This window comes from Alosa pseudoharengus, unplaced genomic scaffold (genome assembly GCF_046254945.1).
Source record: "Alosa pseudoharengus isolate Yale_2024_CS ecotype anadromous, Long Island Sound unplaced genomic scaffold, YU_APseudo_1.1 YU_APseudo_1.1_scf_3, whole genome shotgun sequence".
In the NCBI taxonomy this organism is placed as follows: Eukaryota; Metazoa; Chordata; class Actinopteri; order Clupeiformes; family Clupeidae; genus Alosa; species Alosa pseudoharengus.
In genome coordinates, this window is record NW_027468718.1 from 28541017 (window position 1) to 28553771 (window position 12755).

Below are 12755 nucleotides of genomic sequence, written 5' to 3' on the forward strand. Positions count from 1 at the left end.
TCCTGCTGTTCTGAATGTCAAAGAGGGACAGTGTGACGTAAAAGGGCTCCACCTGCAAAACAAATGAATAAGGCAAAAGAGACGAGTCAGTACAACCCCCATGTTTGCATTAGTAAGCTAGTAAAAACAGCAGTCATAACACTGGCACGCCAGTTTTTATTTAGGTAGGGATGAGCAGTGGAGGGGAGGACAGACTGCACTATCACAGCAATGACTCAGCAAGCCACGGTGGAGGCTTTGTCCTCTCAGGCGCGGTCAGCCGTCGGCCACCAGCCTCCATATTAATTACAGCAATGCACCTCCTGACCGCAGGGCTTTGAAGTGCGACATCTCAGTGGGCGAGAGCTGTGCCTGTTCACCGATGTGTTGTTAACATTTTCTCAAGTCACACTGTGCTCTCAATCAACAGCCCGTGGTTACAGAATAAATACAAATGGCTCCAATCTGCGACACTAATCCCATTTGGCTTATTTTGTGCACAAGCAAATCAGGGAAGTCCATCAACAGACTAATCTGATGTTGTCCTTTCTCCTTTTTAGTACTCCACACATATATAATTTATATCTACACATGTCAGAACAGGACAATATATTTCCAGGACAGTAGCCATGAGAGAGCGCCACCCTGCTGGGCTGTGCTTTATTTATACAGTCTCCAGGGCTGTGCTTTATTTATACAGTCTCCAGGGCTGTGCTCCAGATCCTGCTGAGGGGAAATGTTCTGTCACTCTAATGGCTGCACCGCTGTGATTGACAGCAGGAAACCGGCACTCGACAGCCTCGCCACACATTACATAGCCTTGGCACAGGTTACTATGCCAACCAAGCCCTCCGTCTCCACAGAGACGACCAGCGGTGACGTCAGAGGCCAGTGAGCCTGGAGAGAAGTCGCCGATGGCCCTCAGTCACGCTACAGCTTATTAGAGAGATATCAGGGCACATTAAGGAACTCTGGCTGGGGCACCTGCACCGTATGCCGGCGACCCGGATTCGATTCCCGCCCCGTGGTCCTTTCCGGATCCCACCCCTGCTCTCTCTCCCATTCGCTTCCTGTCACTCTCCACTGTCCTATCATTAAAGGCATAAAGCCCAAAAAAATATACTTAACCACTCACATTAGTCGTTGGTCCGTCCTCATTTTCAGCAACACAGCTTTGCAGGTTGAAGGCCAAGTCGTGGCAATTCACTAGGATGCGCTTGCCAAACTTTTCCTCAAACTGCTTGATGTCTGGCTCGATTCCTGAGAAGTCAAGTTTCTGAATGAAGAGAGACAGAAGGCTTAGTAGTGTGGTGAAGTCCATGCAAACTGACCATGACCAGGCCATGAAGGTTCTGTCCAGGGTGGGAATGAGCCTCAGTACCTGTATGTCTGGGTCCAGTGTGAAAAGCTTCAGCCTGGTTTCATTCCTCATCTTTGCTTCAATGTCTCTGGCACTCTGAGCATAAGAAAATAATGTAATATCTCAATTTCAGTTAAAATCACTCATCATGGTTCACCATCAGTTCATCCGTTTCAAACTTTATTTGACAAGGTGACACCAAATAACACATTGTACGATTTAACCCATATTTCATCTGTATATACAGTACATTCATCTCAGTGTCAGTATAATAACACGGACACTACTATTAGTAGAGGTATTCAAGGACTGTCCATGAGAGAATGCAAATTCCTATCCATTAGACTTGTGGTCAGTTCTGCTGGGCAGCTGCTGTGGTGGGATGGCTTTGTGGTATGACCGTGGGTTTGCTTTCTTAAACTGTCAATTTAGATAAATGAGACCTACCTGAAAGCTATCCATACTTCCAGAGGAACTGTCTGCTTTCCCCAGATCATCATCTGCAAGAGCAAAAGAAGGGATCCTTTCACAACGTGGAAATGATCCCAAACCAACACAGTGATGAATTCCAGACAAACCCTCCGCCCCCCCCACCGCCTCCAACATCTCCACACCACATTTATTAATCTGCCATTAACGAAGCACCTCTTTACAAAACCAAACAATAACTCCAAGTGGCCACTATCTGAGGCATTAATCACATAGAGAGAGGAGTGCAATGTTTGGACTGAAACTGGATCCCTCTAGCGTACCTCTAGCGATCCCTCTAGTGTTTCTTTGCAATGTGTGATTGCGAAAGGCCGTTCAAGTGTGGTTGCCGGCGTGGGGAACAGGCATGTGCTCTCCGCACAGACCCCCAACTCGGGCTGGTTCTGGGAACAGGAGGGCTCCCTCAGATAGGAGCGCTGCCCAAGGAAGAGAAGCCCCCTCAGAGCCTGGGTGGTCCTGTGCACCAGCAAACACATGCTCCGCAGGACGGGGGAGCGCAGGGTGGGCCTAGTGGCCGCTCCCCGTCTCAGTTCAGAGTGCAGAGACAAAACTAGACTTGTACGCACTGGCTTGTCTGGAAGGATGCAGGGGGGGGGGGGGGGGTGTAGGAGGTCACTCAGTCTAGCTGAGCACAAAAGGCCAAATTGCAGTCCACCTCTCTGTGTACACAAGAGATTAAAGTCCAGTGTCGGCCACATTAGGAATATAATAACCGTAATCTTCAGACATTGCACTCTTTCTTCCAACATCCTGACTAAAGATCCTCCTATTAACTGGGCCCCAGCAATGTGTGGTCAGTAGGTGAATCACCTGGGAGGGCATATCTGGTGTATATGAGTGGCTATGTAAACTAAGTGAGAAGTTCTTTAGCTAGTCTTTTGCCAGTGATTCAGATGTCTCTTATTACTCAACCTCATGACCACAATGATTCAATTCAAAGCTGATGGGTTTTAACAACAGAATCTGATTTCATCAAGAGCTACGTCATGGAAATGTATTGTATCAAATTAACTTTCTTTAGTCAATACTTTCATGAGACATGATTCACCATGCCAATACACATGTCACACACATACCTACACACCCACACGCACAACCCCACACACACACATATCTACACACACCCAGACACACACACACACACACACACACACACACACACACACATACCTACCTACACACATACCTACACACACCCACACACATACCTACCTACACACCCGCACACCTACACACATACCTACACACACACCCACACCCACGCACACGCACACACACGCACACACGCACACACACACACACACACACACACACACACACACACACACACACACACACACACACACACACACACACACACACACACACCATCATGTAGGTCTCCATTCCTCTTCTCCTGCATAGCGAGCTCAAAGCTGGAGTGCAGGATCTTGTTGAGCGTGCCGATCCAGTCGTCCATCTCCACCTCGCTGTCTGCGGCCAGCAGGTACGTGCTCTTATCCTGCATCTTCAGCTCGAATGCAAAGCGCCGGACTTTGTTGTTCTACAAGATGGAGACAAAGATTTCAAAATCAGCGGGCGAAGAATGATCTCTAAAAACGGGGAGGTTTTGACTTTTCATAGACCAAGCAGTCTGCCTCGAGGCTTTCTGTGTCGGCTGAATTCATCTGCATATTTACAGAGGTGCTTTTGTAAGCGATCACACACAAATGTCTAGCTGTGAATAAAGCGGGCCTAAACAGAATGTTCCGACCCATCATCCAAAGTTAACAGCGAGAAATCGCCAAGTCACCAGAAGGCAGTGGCGGCACTCCTTTATGATTCTTTTCATGCCAGTCAGGCTGTTGGCTCTGGGAAAACAGAACTCTGTCTACATCCCTCCCCACCTCTGTACGACTGGAGACAGTGCACTTTTCATCTGCTTCCACCTCAGATTTGCTGATAATTGGCACAGCACAGCACAGCACAGTGTGTGTGTGTGTGTGTGTGTGTGTGTGTGTGTGCGGTGGGGGGTAAGAAAACACTGAAGGAGCTATGTCCGAGGTATGCACCTCACGCAGGATCATAGAGGCGTCTGTTGATGCTCTGAATTCCTGCACTTACTCAGGCATCAAATGGGCTTCTTGTTGCGTTTAAGAGGATTTGAGGGCTCGCACAGACAGACACATATTTACTGTTGTTCGTCAGAGAGAGAGAGAGAGAGGGCAGTGCAGGGGGGCGAGGGAAACTGTTTCCATATGCCAGACAAAGAAGCACCGCACTGCCAAAACTCCAGCAAAGCCCCCGTAAAGAGACCACGTCCACTTGAGTCCAGGTAGCGGAGGAGTGTGGGAGAGTGCCCATGGAGCACAGGTCAACTTATTACAATCAATTACTGACAATAGCAGTGATTTTGTATTATTTGACAGCAATATTTATGACCCACTTTCAAAGCACTGAGAGGCTCATGCTGTCCCAGGTGGACCTCTCAAGCCGACCACTCTGTCTGCTGTACCAGCATCCCAGCATTCAGTGAGGCCAAGGTCCAGTGAGGTCAGACACTGGTCTCCATGTCTCCCCAGTGGCTCCCTGCAGCCCATATGGTAGGACATAGGCCCCCTGTGAGGGAGGCTAATTCTCTGCCTGTATAAACCAACTCCTCACAACAGGGCCTGGACATTTTTAACAAACGGTTTGCTAAGTTTGGCTTGAGTGGGAGTCAGATAAACACAGTACACGCCGCGTGGGGACGACACTGTGAGCATGTTTGCCACAGTAACCCTGCAGCCTCAACATCCCCCACGAGGGAGCTCTGGCAAACTCTGCTGATAAATTGCCATTAATTGGGTTATCAGGGCTCGGCAGTCACAAAAATAGCTTGGTGCACTCCCAAAAAATTTACTATTTCCCGTTGACCTGGGCCTCTGATGGACCTGATTGGCTAACGGAGGCTGTTCTCAGATAAGCACGGCTTAATCAGCTGCACCACATCATGTGTGCGGTCCAGCACGCTGAGACTCCCATCCAGGACCATTAGGACAGAAGTGTGCAAATGGCTGAAATATGCTGGGACTGCTATTTAGCACACAAAGCTATGGTAACTCAATAATATACGTTGCACAGCAGGAGATCAGCGTTTTGGATGCTCTATCTCTCTCTCTCTCTCTCTGTTTCTCTCATCATGGAAAGAATGAGTCCTGGAAGTTTGCATGGTGCTGAATATAATAGCTCTGGACAATCCCAGCTGAAAAACAAAAAGGAGAGCAGACCAGTGTGCACACGGAGAGGTCTGCTCAGAAGAAGACTGGTCCTAGCCACGGGGTTGTCATATGGTGTGTATGGACAGTGATTGATTATGTATACATGCTGTGTGTGTGTGTATGTGTGTGTGTGTGTGTGTGTGTGTGTGTGTGTGTGTGTGTGTGTGTGTTGTGTGCATGGTTTAGTGGGTGTGGTTGAATCCACCCTTGAAAAAAGAAGCTTCAGTGTGATAGGAAGAGGTGTGTTTCAACAGCTGGCGAGTGTGGACTGTGGCGTCACTCCATATGCCTATAATCAAAAGCCAAACCAACTGCAGGCTCCCCTGAGAGCCAGCTATTGTGGTTTATAATTGGAGTTGCGCTCTCAGGCTCAGCGAGTGTTTAACTACAGTGGAATGGAAAACAGACAACACAATGGGATAGAATGGGGACAAACGCTACGAAAAAAACGCACGAGGCTCTAACAAAATTGGATATCAAGTAGCAAGGTACTGCAAAATAGATTAAATGAGATCAATTCCATTTAAGTACTTTTGCAACAACACATTTTGGTCACTCGGCTTATAAAAGTGTTTTCCCCTTAGATACATTTGGGCCTCATTGTTTTTTCAGATGAACTCTTAAAGCTTACTGTATAAGCAGGGACTTCTTTTCAGTGGTCTGATTATGATTGGGACACACATACATTCACTGCAATGTTACGAGTATGGCGTATAAATCAGGCAGAGGCAGTGGGAGGGAGAGCAGCTGTATTCGACCTGTCATCATGGGCAGACAATTTGTTCATTTTTCCTCTTGCCCTCGCATGTGTACACTTGGAGGGCAGGGAATTGGTTATTTTTCCCAGATGGCCTGGCTGGGGTGACTGCCGGCAGATTATTTTCACTGTAGCCCCAAGTGCTGCGCTGCGTGTTGGGGAGAGGGGGGTGGGGGTGGTGACCGGGTGTAGCGAGAAGGAGGGAGGGGTGCGCCCGGGATGCCACAGCTGGCCCAGAGTGACCCACCAGATGGACCACATCCACCCCACCGACTCCCAGCCGTCCTGGGCAGGCGGGGAGAGACTCGCTCAGCGATCCCACTGGGGGGAACCCACATCCGGTGGGTCAGGTCAACCACTCCGCTAGCCGCTACCCATAAATGTCATGCTATGGAGAAATAGGCCTCTGTCATTTATCAGTGGTGTGTGTGTATGCATGTGTGTGTGTGTATGTGTGTGTGTGTGTGTGTGTGTGTGTGTGTGTGTGTGTGTGTGTGTGTGTGTGTGTGTGTGTGTGTGTGTGTGTAAAAGGGGGGGGGGCCCAGGTCCGTACACTTTCCATCTTTCCGTCTCCATATTGAGAAGGATCTTCCCCTGGGGAGCGCGGTAGCGAGTGTTATTGATTGATGCGCTGAGCGCGGGCCTCCGCCCTCTCCTCCCCACTCGCCGTCAGCAGTTCGGGGAGGCGACCTTGGAGGAGCGGCGAGCGGAGGAGCGCGGATCGCATTACAGCAACGTAAAAAGCCTGACATGGGCCGGGACCCCGTGATGGTCCACAGATCATCATTACAGGGCTGGACTGGAGCAGAGCCAAGGCTGCATTCCAGATCCACTCTGGAATCACATCATGCACACAGGGTCTCTCGTGTTTAAATGGGCAGCTTACCTGCACCACGCCCATGCAGGAGTCCAGGAATATCGTCCCCTTGGGCTCCTTGGAGATCTTTTCATCCTTGTAGAAGCTCAGGTTGTACGATCCATCGCCCAGCTGAGTGAGGTGGAAGTATCTTCTCTTGAAAGACTGCAGACAGACATTAAACGAGAATAATCACACACAGATCTCCTTATCAACAGTTAAAGCATACTCTCTTACCCTCATGGTGACACAGTTCTCCTTATTAACAGTTAAAGCATACTCTCTTACCCTTATTAACAGTTAAAGCATACTCTCGTATCCTTATTAACAGTTAAAGGATACTCTCTCGTTAAAGCATACTCTCTTACCCTTATAAACAGTTAAAGGACACTCTCTTACCCTTTTTAACAGTTAAAGCATACTCTCTTACCCTCATGGTGACACTGATGGCACTGTTCATGTTGCCTTTGTAGAGCCAGCCCTGCTTGGTGATGCCCCCCTTCTGGGAGCCGAGGGAGGCCGTGTCCTGCACAAACAGCAGATAAAACAGCAGATCAGAAACAGGCACAGGCCTCTGTCAAACCCCTTCATGGCCTCTTCTTTCATAGGTCTAGATAAATAAACTTTGCAGGAACATCGCAACCAGACCAGGATCCCTTTGGCTAGAACATCAATAACAAGCTCCCCCTGCTGCAGTTATATGAATAGATCCATAACACAAAGACTAACGTGATGTGGCAAAGGACAGCTACTACACCTCAGACTGACCATGATAGACGCACAAGCTGGACATGGCTACTAGTGGGAGGACACAGCTACATAGAGATCCTAACCCAGATTTGAATAAGTGTGAAATGGGAGGAGGTGAGTGTCAGTGTCAGCAGTGCTGTTTGTTATCAGTTCTCCTCTGATTGGAACTCTTGTCAGGAAGGTTTCGGACGTCCGTCTCTTTACTGTCAGAAACAGTTTTCACAAAGCGTAATGAATGGCTTTCGAGGATGACATTATGTGACGGGATGCATTTTTATGGTTTCCCCTCGTGTGGTGTCACAAAGGTTTTAGAGCGTTGGCAGAGGATGAGATGTTTTCAGCATATCATAGAGACTTCAGAAGAAACGTCTGGAAACATTTGGGTCCTGCTTCCACTCATCGGACGAGATCGAGCCAAAACTTGAAGTGTTGGCTTTCAGTGGGCTCAACTGCTCTCCCATGTGTTGCTATGCAACCCCAAAATCCACAAAATACCCACAACGTTTTTTGTCTGACCAGAGACAAGATTGCAGCGCATCAGGGACTCAAGGTGATGGAACAAGCTGATGCAACACTCTGCTTAGTCTACTGCATTCAGGGCAGATAAAAAACTAGCGTTAGCCGGGAGGTTTTTAAATGAGGACTTCAGGGTTGACTGTTTCTCCTGCAGGACCGCTAGCTGCCTAGGCTACGTGTGTGCATGCAAGGAGCTTTTTGACGGGCTTTTCTTGGCCACAGCTGAACATTCTTCTATGGAAGGGTGGGGGGAGAAAAGTGAGAGATGATTCTGAATGGACTTGTCAACATGCAACCTCGTGGACACCCCTGCCCCAAAGGGAGGCTCTGACTTCTGGTGGAAGTGAGTGGGCTACTGCATGCCGCTTCATTTATACACTAGATGCTTAGTGGAGGTCATGAACCCCCAGGCAATCACTAGTCTGACTTAAGCCACGACACAGGGAGTGACTGGAAATAGAGCATCTGCAAGGGCTCAGAAAACTGGTGGAGAGGTTTGGAAAACAACAGCCTATTAAAGCAGAGGGAGCGTGGAGGCACAGACGGAATATTCCGGGCAGCCATGCTCCCTAGCGCAAAGTTTACTGCAGGTGACCCTGCTCCAGGCCTTAATTCACTCCCTCAAACAGTCTCCAAGTCCAACAACAGTTTTACTGAATGACTAAACGTTTATATGGAGTAGTGTAATCAGCCAGAGCTAAATGAAATAATTAAGCTCAATATGAAATGAGACAGTCTAGGCAGTCTTTGGAATTAGTCTGCTGATTTGAATAGATCTGCTTTAAAAATGAGAAGCCCAAGACACTTTGAGGACGAGCCAGTTCTCATTGTCTCAGAGCGAGGAGCAGTTTGCATTTCAGCTGAAAATGAGTCATACGGTGAAAAAACAATGCTTTTAACCTTGTGCTTGAGGTTTAACAACTTAAATTAGAACAGGAAAGCTTGATCAATGCCTTGTCAGAGTCAATTATTGCAAATGTATCTTCTCAGATTCAGATATGTAGAGCTTTTGGAAAGTGGTTTGGGAGACAATGTGTCTACACATAAAATACTTTGGTCTGGAACTGGTGTCTTAACCTGGTTCATTATTCATGACGTTTGTAAACCTGATGTACATTGTGTTTTTATGGAGCTTTATTTACGTAGAGTTGTAAGATGTTTACATATGGAGGACAAGTGAAAACTGTAGCATACTGTGGCTACTTTGGTGAAGTGGAACAGTGTAGGAGTGCACGCGTAACAGCACAGGAGCTGAGTCTTTTAAAGGTCTCAGCATAGCTGGAGAAGACAGATCCTACAGCTTCCACAGGTCCTCCATCCCAGTGAAGACTCTGGAACAACAGAGTCTCGCCTATCGCAATTCGTAATGGTGGAAGCAGCTGGATTAGGCCGGCCCAGCCAGTGGGAGACCAAGTATTGTTCTATGCCATCAGCCGCAGTGTCTTCCACAATCATCTTTTCCTCTACACTAAGTGCAGTGGGACAGACAGGACTTAGACTGGGGCTGATTACCTGAAATTCAGCATATGGAATGACTTTACCAGAAGTCCAGAAAATGGGAAAAGGAAATCCATCGCTCTCACCTCATCTTTGTCCACATCTTCATCCACTTCAAATACATGGACTGCCAGCTTGTCTGGCCGGGACACCTTGCTGTATGGACAGAGCATTATGATTTAATGATGAGATGGTCAAATAAATGTGATTGTAACAACAAAATTAACAAAATCTCACAATGACAATGACCGAATCTTCTAAAATATAATTAAGGGGATCATTTGAACTAGCACAAATACCCAATAACTCAATTCTGTCTCTATTTTTGAAATCAAGTGCTACTGCACATCTGTATCTGAATTTCCCCTTTGGGATCAATAAAGTATCTATCTATCCTCATTCGTGTCCCTCACACATCTCTATCTTTAGATTTAGTTTTCTGCTGACTTTTTGATGAATGGCTGATGAGCGCAAGGAAAACTCAAGGGAGGACTTTTTTTTACCTTTACTCTGCCCCAAACTTGAACTTCACGAATGATTGTTTTAACGCAGTGTCGACCTAGTGAAGTAACTTGGTTTTCCTCCTCTTTCTATTGTTATTGCAAATCTCTAGCGAACTTGCATTTCCCTGTTATGAAGTCACGCAACATCTTTCCAAGAGCTCGCATATTTCAATGATTACACACAGTCAGCAACGATTAACACCCAGGGTGGGTTTTTGTGACAAATTGAAGTGCTTCTCCTCTGCCTATTCTGAATATAGCCTGCTCTAACATGCCCAGCTGAAGGACCAGGCTTGGTCACACACTAGTACACAGAGGGCCAATGCTAACACAGCCATGAACAAAGGGCTTACTTGGGTAACTGGCGGAAGTCTCCTGAGTAATCCTCATACTTGTAATTAACAACATGCCAGTCGGAATTGTAGCTCTTGATGCACTGTGAAGACACAGAATTGGTTGTCGTTAGTGACCAGTCACACATGAAATATATGGTAATTCAGGAAGGAAAACATGTACGCCTGCAAAGACTTCATTTTGTTTCCGAAATGCCATTCTAAAGAGTCTCTGTTTAGGGGATATAAGGCTTTCTAACATAAGCAGTCTTTCTGTGAATCCTCTTCTCCCTGGCCAATCAGATTAGAGCTTCTGCATGAAGAGAATTTTTGATCAAAGGGAATGTTTCTTTGGAGAAGCTTGAGGAAAGAAATCTTTCTCCATGATTTGAGTCTTAGAGAAAATGGCTCTGAGATTTGCTGCCCAGCACCCTCATTGATTCAAAAGGTGACCATTTATATCGAGAGGACTGATTGTTTGATTAAAAAACATTTATTGAACATCTTCTTTGGACCAAGAGCTTAAATGTATCCACCCATCACAACTGCTACAGTACATACAAATAAGTGCTTTATAAAACAATGTAGAGTACTAACAAAAAGTTAATCGTGTTCAATACTATAAACTAATAAAATCATGAGAGCAAAATAAGAAAACTTGACACACACAACCCACAAAATTACTTGGGGCGTGCCCAAAAACAACTCAGAGTCCTAAATCTAAAAACAATAACACAGTCAGCCTCAGAAACAGCTGTTCACCGAGGCTGTCTCTACAGCACTACAAACAGCACTTATGAGAAGACAGAGGCAGAGCACTTGTGCTTGGTTTAGGGGAGCCTCAGTCAGTCCTCAGCAGACAAAAGCGGCTTTCACAGAGGAGCTCCCGCTCCGTGGCAGGCAGAGATAGAGACTCACCGAGCCCACACTCACACAGCAACCCACAGCGCAGGCGATCAACAACAAGAGGAAACCCAGTCGCCTACCCCGCCCCCCACCCCGAACTCAGGGACGCACATCTGCTCACTGTTAGACATTCCAGTGATATGAACATCATCATCATCGTATTCGTGTCGAAGAAGAGGGGTGTGGGGTTTACGAGAAACGAACTGACGGGGGAGTCCTCGCGCTCCTGAGCGGCAACCTGATCAGGAGGAGAGGAGGGGAGCTGTCCAGTCTCTGGGAGGGGCGCTGTATGCAGCTGTTCTGCTGAGGTCACATTGTGCTTGACCGTGTGCACGTAGCCTACAGCAAGCCCTGGCTCTCCTTATAATTTCCCTCACTAAGGTGACAGGGTTAAAGGTGCCTTCAGCTGCACTCCATGGATGTAACATAGCACATATTCTCAATGTTAGAGCATGCTACAACAAAGCTTAATCAGAGTGGGAGGAACTGGCTTCAACTCATAGAAATGTCATCCCACTCATATACTCATCAACTGTTCACGTTTTGACCCTTGGAAACATTCTTTTCTTGTCAACTGGACAATTTCCATGCATGGGCCATTATTCCTCCACTGATGTCTCCAGGACAATAAAACACCATTGTGTCACAAAGTATGTGCTAGGTGAAATGGGTGAAACGTGGCTTGGCTGGATCTGGGAATCCATAAACAAAGAGGAAATCATCGGAGCGCAGAGTGTGCGGTCCAACATGTTTCTCCGTCCACTTATCTGGTGAGGACTGCCATGCACGTCAGTGCCAGGTCAGGAGTTGGGAGGGGAAATCCAGCAGAAACTGCTGGTGTAGCTCAAATGCTTTTTGGGATATATGGTGCACCAACAAGTAATAATGAAGGAAACTGTATGCCAACATTTGTTAAAACCCATTGGGCCATTTTGGATTAATAGCACAGGGGCCCATGTTGCCCTTGGAAAGCAAAGGTTTAATGGTTGGAATGGACTTACCTCTTGGACGAAGAGACTCTGAGCCTCCCTCTCTGCATTATCAGGCACTGAAGGGTAAACAGTCCTTATTTGGCGTCTTAGAGTTGATATCTGTTGGATGAAGACAAAGATGTTTTAATAAGGTGAAATGACTGTCTCAGAGAAAAATCAGAAAAATAGCAATAGAATGATTTGGTGCAGCAGAAAGGCACTTCAGTGTGGAACAGAAATGTCCATTTGAAGGAACTCTTTTCCCTAGACATTTACGTTATCATTTTACAAACTGACATTTTCACATGACAATGTTATAATTTCTCCCCACGCTACTCCAAATATTATTCCAGTCCACAAATGCTCTCGCTGGTCCTCCCAAGCAGCCGGCGAAGGCAGGATGCTCCTCCGCATTGTTCCACTCAAGAGCTTGCAAACACACCCTCAAACTGGCAACCTTCCACCACATACAGCAAACTCTCCAGGGACTTGAACTCGCTATTTCTAAACATCTTCAATCCCTTACAGTAAGTATTGCTCTCTCTCTCTCTCTCTCTCTCTCTCCCTCAGGACATGGTCAAAAAAGACAACTGATTTATA

The 12755-nt window shown here is 46.9% G+C and overlaps 1 protein-coding gene across 8 annotated transcripts in view; it reads right to left on the reverse strand.

Moving 5' to 3' along the window:
- Positions 1-12755, reverse strand: part of LOC143100566 (dedicator of cytokinesis protein 9) — an 80475-nt gene that overhangs the window by 24196 nt on the left and 43524 nt on the right. For 7 of the 8 annotated variants that reach the window (XM_076263858.1, XM_076263854.1, XM_076263860.1 and 4 more), the window contains exons 3-12: positions 12186-12275; positions 10300-10382; positions 9530-9599; positions 7111-7206; positions 6711-6845; positions 3197-3371; positions 1787-1839; positions 1361-1435; positions 1115-1255; positions 1-52 (exon numbers count right to left, since the gene is read on the reverse strand). The exon at positions 1-52 is cut by the window's left edge and continues 161 nt beyond it. In XM_076263858.1, coding sequence (XP_076119973.1) covers positions 1-52; positions 1115-1255; positions 1361-1435; positions 1787-1839; positions 3197-3371; positions 6711-6845; positions 7111-7206; positions 9530-9599; positions 10300-10382; positions 12186-12275 — 970 coding nt within the window. Of the gene's footprint in view, positions 53-1114; positions 1256-1360; positions 1436-1786; positions 1840-3196; positions 3372-6710; positions 6846-6917; positions 6928-7110; positions 7207-9529; positions 9600-10299; positions 10383-12185; positions 12276-12755 lie in introns of those variants that run through there. The other variant, XM_076263859.1, reaches the window with a different exon arrangement.